At 45.0% G+C, this 14,931-nt stretch overlaps 1 protein-coding gene across 1 annotated transcript in view; it reads left to right on the forward strand.

The window, feature by feature from the left end:
• Positions 1 to 14,331, forward strand: part of CPS1 (carbamoyl-phosphate synthase 1) — a 161,772-nt gene extending 147,441 nt beyond the window's left edge. Inside the window, exons 35-38 of the mRNA XM_078680583.1 lie at positions 7,068 to 7,127; positions 9,185 to 9,297; positions 10,211 to 10,340; positions 11,524 to 14,331. Of these exons, the coding sequence (XP_078536709.1) occupies positions 7,068 to 7,127; positions 9,185 to 9,297; positions 10,211 to 10,340; positions 11,524 to 11,622 (402 nt within the window). The 3' untranslated portion in view covers positions 11,623 to 14,331. The remainder of the gene's footprint in view (positions 1 to 7,067; positions 7,128 to 9,184; positions 9,298 to 10,210; positions 10,341 to 11,523) is intronic.
• The last annotated feature ends 600 nt before the right edge of the window (positions 14,332 to 14,931 follow it).

Genomic DNA, 14,931 nt, shown 5'->3' on the forward strand with positions numbered 1-14,931 from the left:
CGTCACTGGATAAGGCTTCCAGGTCCTGTTCGCAGGCGGAGCGCAGCTGGTCGAATTAATCCAGCATGTTCCGGATCAAGGAACGATAGACCTGTAAGAGACCTTGTGGTCACCCAGTTTGCCTTGTAGCAGTTTGTTTTCCAAAGTATGAAAGTCAGGGTGTTCGTCCAATTCAGTAAGATAGGACAGAGGGGCGTGCCGCAACTATAAGACTGTAAGTTCTAGACAAATTGGCTATGGTGGAGGGCATATTACTCTTGCAAGGTTTGATAGGATTTAGGCATTACCTCCTCAAGCACATCCCCGGGGGGAGGGGGATTCCATCGTATCCCAAATGCAAAAACCCATCAGTAGTGCCACAGCTGGAAGCATAGCACCCAACTACCAAGGGGGGGGGGGAGGGGGGCTGGGGGGTGGAAGGTCAGACCCGTCAATCTGTTGTTCTAAGCCAGGGATTTTAAGGTCGACTGCCACGTCAAGATCACCACCCTCGTCGGCCAGTGGGAGTACCCCACTGTATAAGAGGTGCAGTATGGCAGTGTCTCAGAGAGCCAATTTTTCAGTAGCATAAGCTGGATCCCCCTGAATGTCCAACCATCATCTATTGATAATTACAAGTTCTGAGGCCCTATAGTAACTTTCCCACTCTGCAGCTGCAAAACCACCTTCACAGGTGGTCTTAAAACATTTATTAAGGGCTATATGGGGAGTCCTGTAGTTAAACAGGATGCCCCTAAATAAGGGGTTAAGGTGGAAGAAAAGGATTTGGGTAGGGCATAAGGGTAGTTTTGCAGTTAGTATGAAAGGCCGGAAAGAGGCACAATCTTGAAGATGCAGCCCGCTCTAGGTGGGACAGTGGGAGAGCGGCCTATGTTTTAACTTCCACTTGCAGTCTGTCCAACAGCAGCTAAATATTCCTCGCCCAGGCTAGCGTGACATTGGGTGTGACAAACACCCCTAAATATTTAAATCCCCGGGGAGCCACCGTTATATCAGCCACCTAGCGTAAGTCTGGCAATGGGGTAGTGACCAGAAAAATAGCAGACTTGGATCAGTTGAGTTCAAGGCTAGATGTCTCCCCGAATATCTACAGTATTTGTAGTATTCTCGGGCCTGAAGTCTCAGGGTAGGTGTAAAAGATCGCTGCATTATCCACGTGAAGGGCGATGCAGTCCAGCAGATCTCAGCTCCAAATGAATCCTGACACATAGGCATCGATGTACAGCCACTCTGCCAGGGGCTTATTGCTATTGCGAATAGTAGGGGCGACAGGGGGCATTCTTGCCATGTAGCCATCTGGACATGTGCCTTCAAGTTGATGTAGAGGAGGCGGACGTAGGCGATAATTCTGGGGCCAAGGTTAAGCCGCCACAGGAAGGCAAACAGGTAAGTATTGCTAACAGATTCAAATGCCCTTTCTATGTTTTCCAAAAGTATGGCCGCATGGCAGTTGAGCCGGGCCGCCAGGGCAATAGAGTTGTAAACCCTGCGAATGTTGTGTTGGGTGGCCCAAATTGGCATGAACTCCGACTGGTCAGGGAAGGAATGACCCCGATCAAGTGATCCTTAAGGGTCTTGGCCAGGGCTTCATTTCCACATTAAGCAGAGAAATAGGCCTAAACGAGGCGCACTGGCCGGGGGGTTCATAGTCTTTGGAATCACCACAATTCCAGCCTGGCGAAAGGCAGGGGGTAGCCTGCCACATTTTGCTGCTTTCTTAACCACCCCATCAAAGTGCTTGGTCGGTTTATGCATAAAGGACTTGTAAAACTCACTGGGGAAACCAGTGGGTCCTGGCATTCTGCCAAAGTGGAGATGAGCCAGGCTCTCCCACCGGGGATTGCATCTCAATTCCAGTGAGTGCCTGAAGCGGCAGTTCAGCAACAAATTGGGAGATCAGTGGTTCTGGCAGTGTATTTCCGCACTCATGGAGTATTGCACAGTGTTGCGTAAATTGTTGTGCGATTGTGGCATCCACAATAATTTTATTAACAGGCATGTTGCAAATATATGAGACTGGGCCATGGTATGTGAGAGCTGAAGAGAGGTGGTGTAGGAGTTTGCTAGCCTTTTTTCCCTATTGGTACAGGCACAACTGCACCACTAGCCTCCCCGATTTAGCCTCATCCATCAGGATGTGGTGCAGTCACTCCAGCACCAGGTCAGTGTCTCCCCACCGGACATGGCAAGGGTTGGCAGCATACTTCCCCACTATCTGACAGATCTACGTCTCAAGCTCCATTATTTCCTGAAGCTTCCCGCCTTTCTTGGCATCCAGATAACTAGTGATCTCCCCGTGAGGGCCACCATCATCGCCTACAGAGGGTGCCTGGGAAAGACACCGTACCTTGGTTCTCCTCAAGGTAGCATTCCAAGGAGTTCCCAATGTGGGAGAGGAGCTCTGCATTTCGGAGCGATCATGCAAAGAGGCACAAGCCCTAGGTGGAGGCGGTGGGGTGGCTAGATTTCAGTGTTACCGAGTGGTCAGAGAGGCATCTGGGAAGAAGTTGCGCTCCTATGATATCATCATGTGTGAGTGTCTTAGTGACAGAGAAATAGTCCAGACGGGAGGAGGTGTTGTGTGTCCCAGAGTGAAATGTGTATCCCTGTTCTCCTGGATAAAGAAGCCGTCAGGGTTCAACAAGGCCCAAAGCTGTAAGAAATAACTATAGCAGTGAACGAGTTGCTTCCCCGAACCACGGAGGCAGTCAATCGCCACATCCACCACCCCATTCCAGTCTTCCCCACCGCCAGGAGCCCAGAGGGAGGTCACTGAGTAACCTCGTGATCACCTCTAGAATGGATGAAGACAGTGGAGCATAAACATTAACAAATATTAGCGGATGGTCCTGAAGCAGCCCTGTAAGCACCACGTAGCTGGGTTCAAAATTGTTTTTCTGATGGCGTAACAAAGGTGCCCCTTCAGCAATATTGCCACCCCTCAGGAGCCACGTTTGAAACCTGGGTGAAACAGCTGTGCTTATCCACTGCGGGCCAAAAAGGGAATCTTGTTTCCCAAAAGATGAGTTTCCTGAAGGAAAATAATGTTGGCAGGAAGCCTTTTGCTGCCCGAAGCACAGCGATCGATTTGATCTTATCTAGGAAGCCGTTAATATTCCACAAGACTAGGCAGGTCTGAGCGGCCAGAGCCGCACTATTAGTCAGGGCCATCTAAGGGCCTGCGATCTACTCCCTTGCCCCCCTCCCCGCCTCCCAAGGCTGCCCGAGGCCCCTAGGGACACCCGACACCTAACCTCCCGAGCCGGCCGCTCGTTTCAAAACTCCCACTTTAAATTCAGCCCTGGCATCCCATCGCCGAACCAATCCGCGCCGACTGCCCCGAATCTGCTGCAGTGGAGAACAAGAGGCGCCGTCCAAGGGGCATTCCGGTGTGGGCGGGAAAAGTTCAAATCTTAATCTAAGGCGAGGGGTATGGGGCCAGGAGGGTGAGAGCAGGTCCGATGTAGGCGAAGGAAGAGGCCGAGGTCCCTGTGTTACTGACCTAAATAGGTCGCGGCCTCTGCCCCCGCCCCCCACCGGACGTGCGTCACCTCTCGCCCCGGAAGCACTTCCTCTGGCCGGCCTCCCATAGGGCGGCCGGCTACCTACACTGACCAATGGCGTTGCGTGGGCCGGGGGCCGGGTCCTAAAGGCGGGCTCGTCTAGCCTCGCCCTTGGTATCTAAGGGGGATAGGTATGCAGGGGAGGAATTTGCAGCCACAGCTGCCCCAACAAGCACATAGCACATACCTGAAACAGCTCAAAACAAAGAAAAACCATAATACCCAACCCACCCCATACTTTAAAACTGTGAAGTATCAGTCACGGAACCAGCTGTGCCAACAAGGGACAGATGGCAGCAAGCCCTAATAGAACCCTCCCCAACATTTAAATTCTAGTAACCAGTTCCAAAACCCTGTATCACTAGTAACCAAAGGAGACTCTTCACCCTAGTGTGAGGCCTGCCCCCGCCAAACCATCTAGAGTGACTTGTGTCCCACTGTCTGAGCAGAAGAAGGTCAGTGTTTGTGACTCTAGAGTCATGCCAGGCAAAGCACCAGTGCCACTTACCATCACAGTGGATATGACAAACATTCAAATGATTTGTCAAGGGTCATGTCACAGAGCCTGGGCAGACTCCTCTTCCCCCTCTCCAGGCAACCCAGTCAGAGTCCCCGAAACACCATCCCACAGAGCATCCGCAGAGCAAGATGGTTGGTCCATCTAGGATGATTGAGAGTGATTCCTGCCTTGGCTACGGGCCACTGGGCACCCCAGCGGGGACTGCCTAGCTCTCCGGTATGGGAAGAGTGCAACCCTGGGAGGTGAAGTGTGAGGTTGGAGAGTGAAATCATCATCTGACCACTGGACAACTCCTCGCTGATATCAAAGAAATAGTTTTTTTTTTGGTAGAACACCTTAAGTTTTGACAGATAGAGTAGCATGTAATGTATCCCCAAGTCTCTCAGTCATTTCTTGGTGGCAAGAACAGACCACCGCTGACCTTGGACACATTTGGTGTAATTAGGGAAGATTAGGATTTTCTGAGACTGGAACATTACAGGACTCTAGTACTAACATATATTCGGATCACATCTTGGTCTACATAGTTTAGTATCCGGGCTATCATTAGACAAGGGGGGCGCATGGAGGGGCCGCCAAGCCAAGGTCCGATGCGCCCTTTCCATGACCAAGCAAGGTGACAAGGAATGCGCTGGGACAAGAGATGTCAGCCATTGATTCAGGGACTCTTTGGGAAAGGAACGCTTGCAGCCCTTAGGAATGGAGGTTGTTCCTTCTCGCTCTTCCATCAGCGTCCTTCACCCGAACAGCTAGCTCCTTTGTTGCGGAGACCAGTCTTGTGTTTGTTCATTGCATATCAGTGACATTGTCTTCCACATCAGAGGTGCATACCTCAACTGTAGCTGTCCTAACCACAGCCTTTCTCAGATCTTGCCTGAGCAGTGTAACATCTGTGCCCACCACCTCCAAAGCGTTGCAGTATTCAGCGATTACCACTAGGATTATGATTGTGTTGGTCCCTCGGGAAACAGACCCCCACCATTCGGAGGATCGCTTGAGGTATTCTTGGGTGCCTGTGCACACTTCTCCAGTGTCTCCTGCTTAGAAGGGGGCAGCCTATTCTTGGCCATGGCAAGGCGATGGAGCACGGATCAGTAGCTCTTTATAGCTCGGGCCAACCAGCCCGCCGGGACTCTCGGAGGAGGCACGCACAACCCGGTCATCTACAAAATCCCCGTGCAGTAGCCTCCAGCAGGAAGTCGACCCATAAGACTTACGCTACCCCAGGGGCACAGACTGTTAGGCTCTCTCTCCTGTGCCTCGGCCGCTCTCAATTTGAGGGGCCCAAACCCCATGGCCCCTAGCCCCTGACTAGTTATATCTTCAAGGGGGGGGGTTCTCTGTTACCACCACCAGGCCACAACGGTAGCTACTGACTGGCCCCTTCAGGAACATCAACTGCCAGTCTCTCATCTTAGTTGTCTGCAGCCTACCCTGCTGCCCTTCAGGCCTGGGGTTGACTATGAACCTCTTAGAGTATCCACCGGTAATCCTCAGGCGGTCTCATCATTCATGGGGAGGAGGCCCCAGATCCCTGTGCAGCAGCGGGTGGCCCCCCTGTCATGCAGAAAAGAGGGGGAAAGCAGAAGGGGGTCCAGGCCCCTTGAATTCTGGCCTAACGAGTCCCGGGGGGCACCTCTATAGGGCCTCCTCACCTTAGTTGTGGCCTCTAGTGGTTGGCAGTGCACCCCAGGCCCCAACCAGGCCTATCTCGTCATGGGCCGTTACTGTACAACCAGCCACACAGTCAGACTCTGCAGTGAGTTGTGGGCCTGCTTCCAATACACATCAGGAGCCAGACAGTGGCAGCCACATGGCCTCTCCTTGGCAGGGCAGCCTCTATGCCTCCAGGATGTCTCTTAAGTGGCAGGCACGCGCACCCGAGGACCGGTGCGCCACCTCTCCTCGATCACCGGCAGGCTGCTCATTGTCTCCTAGTCGGACCGTTGTCATACAGGCCTCGTTTCCGCGATACCGGACACTTAGCAGGCACCTAGTTATTCTTGCACAAGTAGGCGGCCATTTCCAGCAGCAAGCAGGCAGGATGGTGTAGAATGGGTGGCGGAGTGTCCAGAGCTTCATTAGCTTGTGAATGCCATCTACATCACCATCAGACCAATGCCAATTTAATGGTTTTCAGGGGGCATAGACCGTCCATGCCCCTTGAAACCATTATTGATGTTCCGTTGAATTGGCATTGGTCTGGTGAGGTAGTTTGGTGTTGATGATAGTACTAGTATATGACGCAAGTTTGTTGGTGTCGATAGTGACTTGTTCGTATCGATATGGGTAGAGAGTGTAGCGGGCGGGGTTGATCCTGGGGAATGTTATTTACAAAGAATAGTGAGGAAGACATTGATGAGGAATGGAATGGGCGATATCCTAGTTGCTATTCAAGACATTCATTCTTAGTGCTACAGACTGAGCTGATTCTGATAGGTGTTACAATTCTTGTTGCATGAATTGAAACATTATCTGTAGCACAGAAAAGAAAGCTAGCTCCTCTATCTAGAAGCAACAGTGCATTCAAATGAAGAGTGGCCATAGTCAGAGACATAGTAAATACATGATTTAAGTGACTGTAAGGTAGGAAAAGACGTCCATTATCTCATGTGGGAATTGTGGCGCAGCCAGTCACTCCCTAAATGAGTATTTTAGAAAGTGACAGGAACAAGATTGTGTCGTGGAAGATTGTATTTAATTCAGGAGAACAGACCCAGATCATCTGGAAGCATGTCATTTCAATGTTATACGGGAATTGACGGATTGAACGGTACTAGGAGACAGAGGAAAGGACTGCGGCGAAAAGCATGAATGAAAACCAGTAGCAGAGGGGGCAGAGTCAGTCAGATGCACCACCTCTTCCTACACATCAAAGACAATAACACAGTAGGACAGCTTCTCATTTCCTGATCAATGCCACTGGGTGAGGGTCGCACACTGGCTTTGTGTCGAGATGTTCATTAACTTTTGTTCTTTTTCAGCACTCATTCCGACCTCAGTTCCTGGGAACCGCACAGCAACTTAAAGATGAGGGATTCAAGGTATGTATATTTCGATGTTGAGAAATAGACTAAAGTGTTGACATTATCTATCTATCTATCTATCTATCTATCTATCTATCTATCTATCTATCTATCTATCTATCTATCTATCTATCTATCTATCTATCTATCTATCTTTATATATTACGTGTTGTGTTTCCTAGTGCATAAAATGCGGGGGTATAAACCCATATTTCAAAGGGGACCGTGACATATGGAACCAAAGTTCCCTATAAAATATGGAATTAGTGATATTAATGAAAACCCACAAAGAACTTTGCGCCGACCTATCATTGTCATGCTACTAGGATAATACAGCATAGATGACCAAATTATGCGTCAAAGTTGTCTAATTTATGCAACAAAAATGCCATTTCTACAGCATATTTATTAGCAGTATTATTTACATCAGTTTGTGCTACAAACATGACATATACAAATTTTGTGGCAATTGCAGTAAATCCATAACTATGGATTAACCCAACAGCCACAGAATGACATAATCCAATGACCTTCACCGTTATGCATTGTTTATTTGACAATTTATTCAAGAAAAGTGATTAAAACGTAAACATTCTATTTGGCAAATCCCCTCCGCTCAAGCCTGTAGGCTGTACACAGTAGGGGTTGGACAGAGGGATATCTTGTTGTGGTATATAACGAAAGAAATATCTGGAAAAAAGGTTCAAGTGAAGTTCTGATTAGCTTTGGCTTTAACCTCACTCTATGTTTAAAAAAAACCTAGAAAATAACTTAAAAATCCATAGTTAAAGTGGAGCTATGGTTGTGAATTAAAATTGAAAAATCACTTAACTTTACAAATTATGGTTAGGACGCAATCCATAACTCATACACTATATATTCAAAGGATTAACTCGTACCCCAAATGCAATGTTTATGTTCACACAATATTTATACCAATAAGTTACACAATTTTTAAATAACAATACATACTCAAATATATACTAACACATTCATAGCACATTCTCATCATAATAAAGGAAATATGATATGAAATCTCATATTTTATACTATTATTTACAACATTTGTAAATGTAGCTGTCATATCAAGAGTGAAAATGTAAGTATTTCGGGGCAGATTTATGAAGGCCTTGCGCCGCCGGTGCATCATTTTTAACATGGGAAAAAGTGACGCACCGGCGGCGCAAGGCCTTCATAAATCTGCCCCTTCATTTATTGTGCAAGTTAGCATTTGCATTTTCTGCCATGTGAGTTAGTAATTGCGCATTCCTGCCCTTTTCTTTTGCCGTACGGAAGCGCAGCAGGAAGGCCTGCTGTGCTTCCATGGGGCAAAACCTCATAAATGAGACCCACATTCTTTAAAGCAGTTAATGAAAAAATAAGACATACAGGTCTTTGGACAGTTATCAACTGCACATTATCCCAATACAAAAGCACTGCATCTCGGATTGTTGTGGACAAGGTCAGGGTGACAACTGCTAAGCACTTTTACAAATATGAAATTTATCTAATTCAGTATTTGACTTGGCTCGCATACCAAGAAAACTACATAAAGGGAGCTTTTATGAGCATACCTAGTTTCAGAACCGTGGTTAGTTGAAGATATTTTAACATACAGTAACTCAAATAATTAGTAAACCTTGCATTTGTTCCTGGATATGCTGTAATATGTTTTCACCATAAAATAGTGCACAGTGAGATTTCTCGATTTTTAGCGGCATAATGGTTTCTTGAGGAGAATCATGAGATTCCTGTCAAGACAATTCAGTTAAGAAATAGGCAGAGATGTGGCAGTGTCTGTCACACATCAATCTGATCTCTGACTGGCTCTATCCCAGTCCTGCCAGCCTTCAGTAGCAGCTGACTGCGATTACACTTTACATTTTCTCTCTAAATCAGTAGCTATTGAGAAGCAGAAGATCTAGGCTAGTGGATGCTAACCTGCCCTCAGAACAAACCATCCTTTTGGCATTTACATGTTCGTGCATTGAGGTAGAATTATATTTTTGGAATATTTAGTGGATGTCATGCTCTTACATACAGTTGGTTATGTTGTCTTCCTCTTTTCGTTGCAGCTGTATGCCACCGATGCCACAGCAGCCTGGCTCAATGCAAATGATGTACCTGCCACCCCAGTGGCGTGGCCATCCCAAGAGGGGCAAAGTTCCAACCTCCCATCTCTCAGCAGGTAATTGATAGAGGACTGCATCAAAAACATTCCATCACCTGTACTCTAGAGCGAGCTATGGGTGCCTGTGTATATGTAAACTGTAGAATACTGAAACTGAGTACCATGGACTTAGAGAACAACCCTCCAGAATTACAAGCCAATGTTCCAACAGCAGCTCCATAAAGACAAAACTGGGTAATATTAGGGTTATTACTAAGGCAACATTTAAATTTCACCTGCATAATTTTGTACATAATGATACGATTTAGAGAGTACAGTTTTAGTAGGCAAGAACGTATCAAGAGGACTAGATAAGCGTGTTGGGAAATAAGAACTTAATATTGTTTAATCATTTCCGGTTATCAGGGGCCACAACACTGTTGTAAGAGGTCGTCACAAACCAGATGCTTGTGTCATTCAGAGAGACACTTTTATATTCAGATGCCTTTCTTTTTCTGAAGATGAATGTTCAGTCCTGAAATCGGTCAAACTGTGTGAGCTACAGCTGTGCATTTCACATGTCCGTTACGAAGTGAGCTAAAATTACTTAATGCTACCTGCAGCCTGCCATTTGACGGAAGGCTGCTTTGTATGACAAAAATCACACCCTTTAGTGATAGGTACAGGACTATCCAATGAGTGCCCAAAGAAATTGAAAGAATCAATAAAAACTAAAGAGAGCAACATTTTTTAAAATATTCTTTCTGTTATCTTACTTTCAGCTCTATACCACAACACAAATCAATTTATTGTGTATATATTTGGGCCTTCAAGACTGCAGATTAATTAATTTGGCATCCATTTTGGGAAGGCAAAAGGCAGGGGTTCAACTAAAACTCCTTAGCTAGGACGACAGTCCTGCCATTTTTCATAAGATTGATTGGGTGTGCTCATGATACCATCTGAACCCATCGATTTTGTTTATTTCCAGGTTGATCAAAGATGGAAATATCGATATGGTCATCAACCTCCCCAACAACAACACCAAGTTTGTGCGTGACAACTTCCTCATCCGCCGGACGACAATTGATTCTGGCATCCCACTTTTGACCAATTTCCAGGTATGGTATTGTCTCCCCCACACCTTCTCAAACCCAAGCGTGTAGCTGGTTGATGGCATGCCTGTGACAGACCGAGCTAGGAGCCTGCTCCAGCCTGTACATATTTCAGAGACCAGCTTTGGGTAAAACGGAATGATAGCTCAGGCCTGTGCCCCCAGGACACTTGTGGACTGCCACGATAGTTGACTCCCGATTTCGCCATTCACTTGACCACTATTTTGGTGCTTTTTATTTTTATTTTTTTACATTTTTGTTCAATATTCTAAGCTGTGAAACCAGACACTTTGCCGATCCCATTAGAAATGTCTAAGCAAATAATAAAGAAGAACATTGTTTTCTTTTTGTGGTTTTACTATTGAAATTCAAATGGAGTTTTTTCCCCCCGAAAAGGTAGTGAGAAAAGCAAGTAAGGGAACGGGTCACCCAGTGAGTTTAATGGAGAGAGGGAAAGTTCATCATACTTATTTGGACCTAGGAAGGGTTAGAATTAATTAATTTTAAAGTGGAGTGGAGTGGAATTCATTTTAAAGTGTAGTCATTCGGACACAAAAGGGAACCGAGATTTGCATGGCCGTGTGTTCATGACGGAGGCAAGACCTAATCTTGCTTCACCTTTATCAGAACCCTAGGGTAAGAATCGGTTCTGTGGATTAGGGAGAAAAGCACCTTATTGAAAAAGGTTCCGAAAATCCATTTTTGTCGAACATATTTTTCAAAACACCAAGCTAAATTAAATGTATCAAATTGCCTTTTACGTATTGTAAATGTATTTTATCTCATAAATCCCTTCCCCTGTCCCTCTTTATTTTGTATTCCTCCTTGCACCAGTCACCTTATCCTTCACTGCTTCACCTTTTCTATTGCTCATTAATCTTTATTTATTGTAATTTGTGTTTGGAGGATACCTGCAAACTCTCCTTTCTCCCTTTGGTCCTAGGCTCTTTTCCACACTAAATATTATTCAGTATTTGAAAAAGTAATTGTTTTCTATGTCATTGTATCTATTTCAGTAATACTTTGCACTTCCTTCTACATTGTTACTTAGTCTCCCAAGCTCTCTTCTGTTATCCTTTTCTCTCTCAGCGCAACTGCTCTTTCTCACCCTCCCATACCCACGCCTTTCTTCTGTACCTGTTGTGAAAACATGTGATGACACTGAAACTCTTGTATTTTTGTTTTCCAGGTGGTCAAACTCTTTGCTGAGGCAGTCAAGTACTCCGGAGACTTGGACACCAAAACACTTTTCCACTTCAGACAGTTTGGTGCTACCAAGTCTTCTTAGAACCATTACTCCTCCTTCATATTTCTTCAAGTGTATATTTCGAGTTAAATATTAATGTATCAATGCAACAAAGTATGTATATCACTGGCCTCTTCCAATGAAGAGGTTAAAAGAAGAATCTGCATTTGTGTAAACCTCACTTCTAGAAAACCATATACTTCTTCTTTTTACTCCTTCTGCTTTAATTGAACCTTACTTTTGACTTCCTGTTCTTGAATGCAAACATATCCTCTGAAACAGTGATCCCTTCAGGTATAAAACTACAATAAAGTAGCCACAATCTTGTTGCTGGCCTGAACTTCCCCAATAACACAATGCATGCCTTATTCAACATCATAGAGGTAAAGGGAGTGAAGGCTCTCACATTGTTTCTTTTTTATGCACATAACATTCATATGCCCAAATTAATTTCTTATCTACAAAGTAATGAGTTTCTAACATGCCCTTGTTTCATGGCTAGAACATCCCTCTTTCCCAGGATGGTCTTTTTTTCCAAACGCCCTTTATACTCTTTCTACGTCATATTGTTTACGTGTTCCTAGTGTTCCACACAGTGAAGGAGCAGGGTAATATCTCTTTTGTCTAGCTTAGTCTCTGAGATCCTGTTTTGCTTCTCTCTGATACTCCATTGGCCTTCATGCTTCTCTAATCTCTGCTTTTGGTCATGTAATAATTGGATCAGAAGTCTCCTTTCCAGAAATGTGCTGAAGGTCACATTCTTTGTTCTCATCAGTATTGGTCCCCTCGAGGCCTCAGGGATTACTGCCTAAAGCCTTGATGGCTTATGGTTGCCGGTGCACTGCCCATGCACATGTTCTAAATCATAGTGGCAGTTCTTCTCCCCCTGATGGTTTTTCTTTCGTGATCTTTTTTTCAGAAGTGGGCCAAGTAGCAGTTTGCATTCAGTTCTTGATGTCATTCCTACCTTCACTTCCTTGATTACCCTCCATGAAACAAATGAACCAATCAGACTTAGGTTTGTCATACTCCCTTCCGATATATATATATATATCTAACACTCTGGACGCTGTCCTCGAAAGGTTGATGACATTGCATATAATTTAGTTACGTTGCAAGTCTGCTAACAAAGCATTATCTTGTGGGGAGACTGTTCATATGATAATCAAACGAGTTTTGGTCAAACACTCATTGGAAATGCAGGGTCCTTGTGAGTTAATAGTTGGCTTAAATTTGCTGTAAGTAAGAATATTTGGCGCAGTGTGAGAGAAGAAATTACTGTGCAATGAATGCTAGGGTGGTAGATCACTTTTTCAAACTAGTATGATCACAGATGTGAATTATCACATATTCACGGACAATGTTGTCTGTTCCGGCTTTGTTATAGAGCTGGGGGCCCAATTCTTAGTTTAGTGTTATAAGCCCATGATTCGGCATAACTTCGAAGTATGTAAAGTCAGGCATCCTATAGAGATAGCTGTGAAAGAGTGATGAAGATATTTTTCACATGCCACTTACGTTTTTTAGGTGTGCAACTGAGGAGTCATTTGCCATTAAAATGTTCTGCATAAGACAATCACCACATTTTCAATATTAATATGTTATTGGTAATGCCTCAGTACCAAGATGCAACACCTACATATGTCATAGAGCACATCTACATATGTTAACAATTAGGATTGTCCTCCATATTTCTCAGCAGATCGAGAACCTACCTTAGATGTTCAGTCATTGCATGGCCTCGTATTCCTACGAAGTAAACTTGATAAAAAAAATCTCAGCTAAATATATAACTAGAACCATTCCCTTAGATCCTTTGATGCGATGCGTCAGCATGTGTGAATCGGGAAACATCCTTTACAACGCAGTAATGACACCGCAGTGCCATTACAACGCGGGTTTCACAACGCAAGTCGTTACCACGACTTGCGCTGGAGGGCGCTCTAGGACAAGGAATAGTATAATTTACTATCCAACCCCTTCCCTACTGTATGTAGACTGGAGTTGGAATAGTAAATTATACTACTCCTAAGTCCAGCGCCCTCCAACGCAAGTCGTTGTAACGACTTGCGTTGTGAAACCTGCGTTGTGATGGTTTGCGATGTTTTATACCGCGTTGTACCGTCATACATCCGTATGAATCTGTCCACTGAGCTCTCAAGGCTACTTTGGATTGGTTTATTGAGGGCAACATTGCAGTCTACTTTATATCTCTTGCCGAGCATCAACTTCATTGCAGAGATGCTAGAACACGTGAACATCGCAGGTGGTTCTGCATAGGCATAAGAGGCGACTACATTTCAGCATCACCTCGCTGATTTGCTAGAATCATCTTTAAATCAATATTCAGTGTCCAAGTCCCCTTCCAAGATCAATGACAGTGACGATCCTCTGTTTAAGAAGCCTTCAAGTTGACTAAACCCTGTTTACTAATGGTGTACAGTTCTCACACATACTCCTGCTGGAAACATTCAAAATCATAGCAATGTACCCTTTTCACATAAGACTTCTGATATTTTCTCCAATATGTCCCGTGTCCTCCATTTGGTTTGGACGGTTCCATCTCTAACACATTGTAAATTAATTGAAAGAGTAGTGGTCATTTACTTGCATGGTATATGGTACACTACAGCAACCTAACAGACATGCGAAAATAGACAAACCTTGAACATTCTTTCTCTTTCCAAACACCATGTATTGTGAGTACCAACCTTACTGTGATGAATAAATCGTGAAATACTTTTAATACAAGATGAGTGTCTATTCCTTATTTGTCCATGTCGTGAAACACAGTCTTGATCTCTTGCAGTCATTTCTCATACCTGCTTCTACCATTGAAGACGGTGCATAAACTCTGTTCAAGCGTGTGTGCCCTATCTATGAAATCTTGTGTTATGTTATGTGTATTTGTAAAGTGCGCTATCACCTACACGGGTATCCTGATGCTGAGTTGGTGTGTGTGCTTACCCCTGCCTCGGGTAGGTTAGTTAAGTGAAAAGCTGGGCCTTTAGCTTCTTGCGGAATTCAAGAAGAGTGGAGGAGGCTCTGATGTAAGAGAACATCTGTCCTCCTGATCTGGTTCTGTGTATGGGTTGGATGTGTGGAAGCAGGACTCCTGCGGAGCAGACTTGTCATAATGTGTATTTATGAAAATATCAGAAATTGCGAGGTCTGAATTTGGGAGTCAGTTATGGGGTATCATTGTCTGCATTGCCAGTCCTCATTCTACATGTAGCGAGTGAGCCTGGCCATGGCAAGGAGGGGCTTGGAGGGGATCTCCCCAAAGAAAAGTTAAAACATTTGCAAATATTGTGCATTTTAAAAAACATTCTTCAACATAGAACCTTGTCC

The sequence above is a fragment of the Lissotriton helveticus genome, chromosome 3_1, assembly GCF_964261635.1.
Source record: "Lissotriton helveticus chromosome 3_1, aLisHel1.1, whole genome shotgun sequence".
Classification (NCBI taxonomy): domain Eukaryota; kingdom Metazoa; phylum Chordata; class Amphibia; order Caudata; family Salamandridae; genus Lissotriton; species Lissotriton helveticus.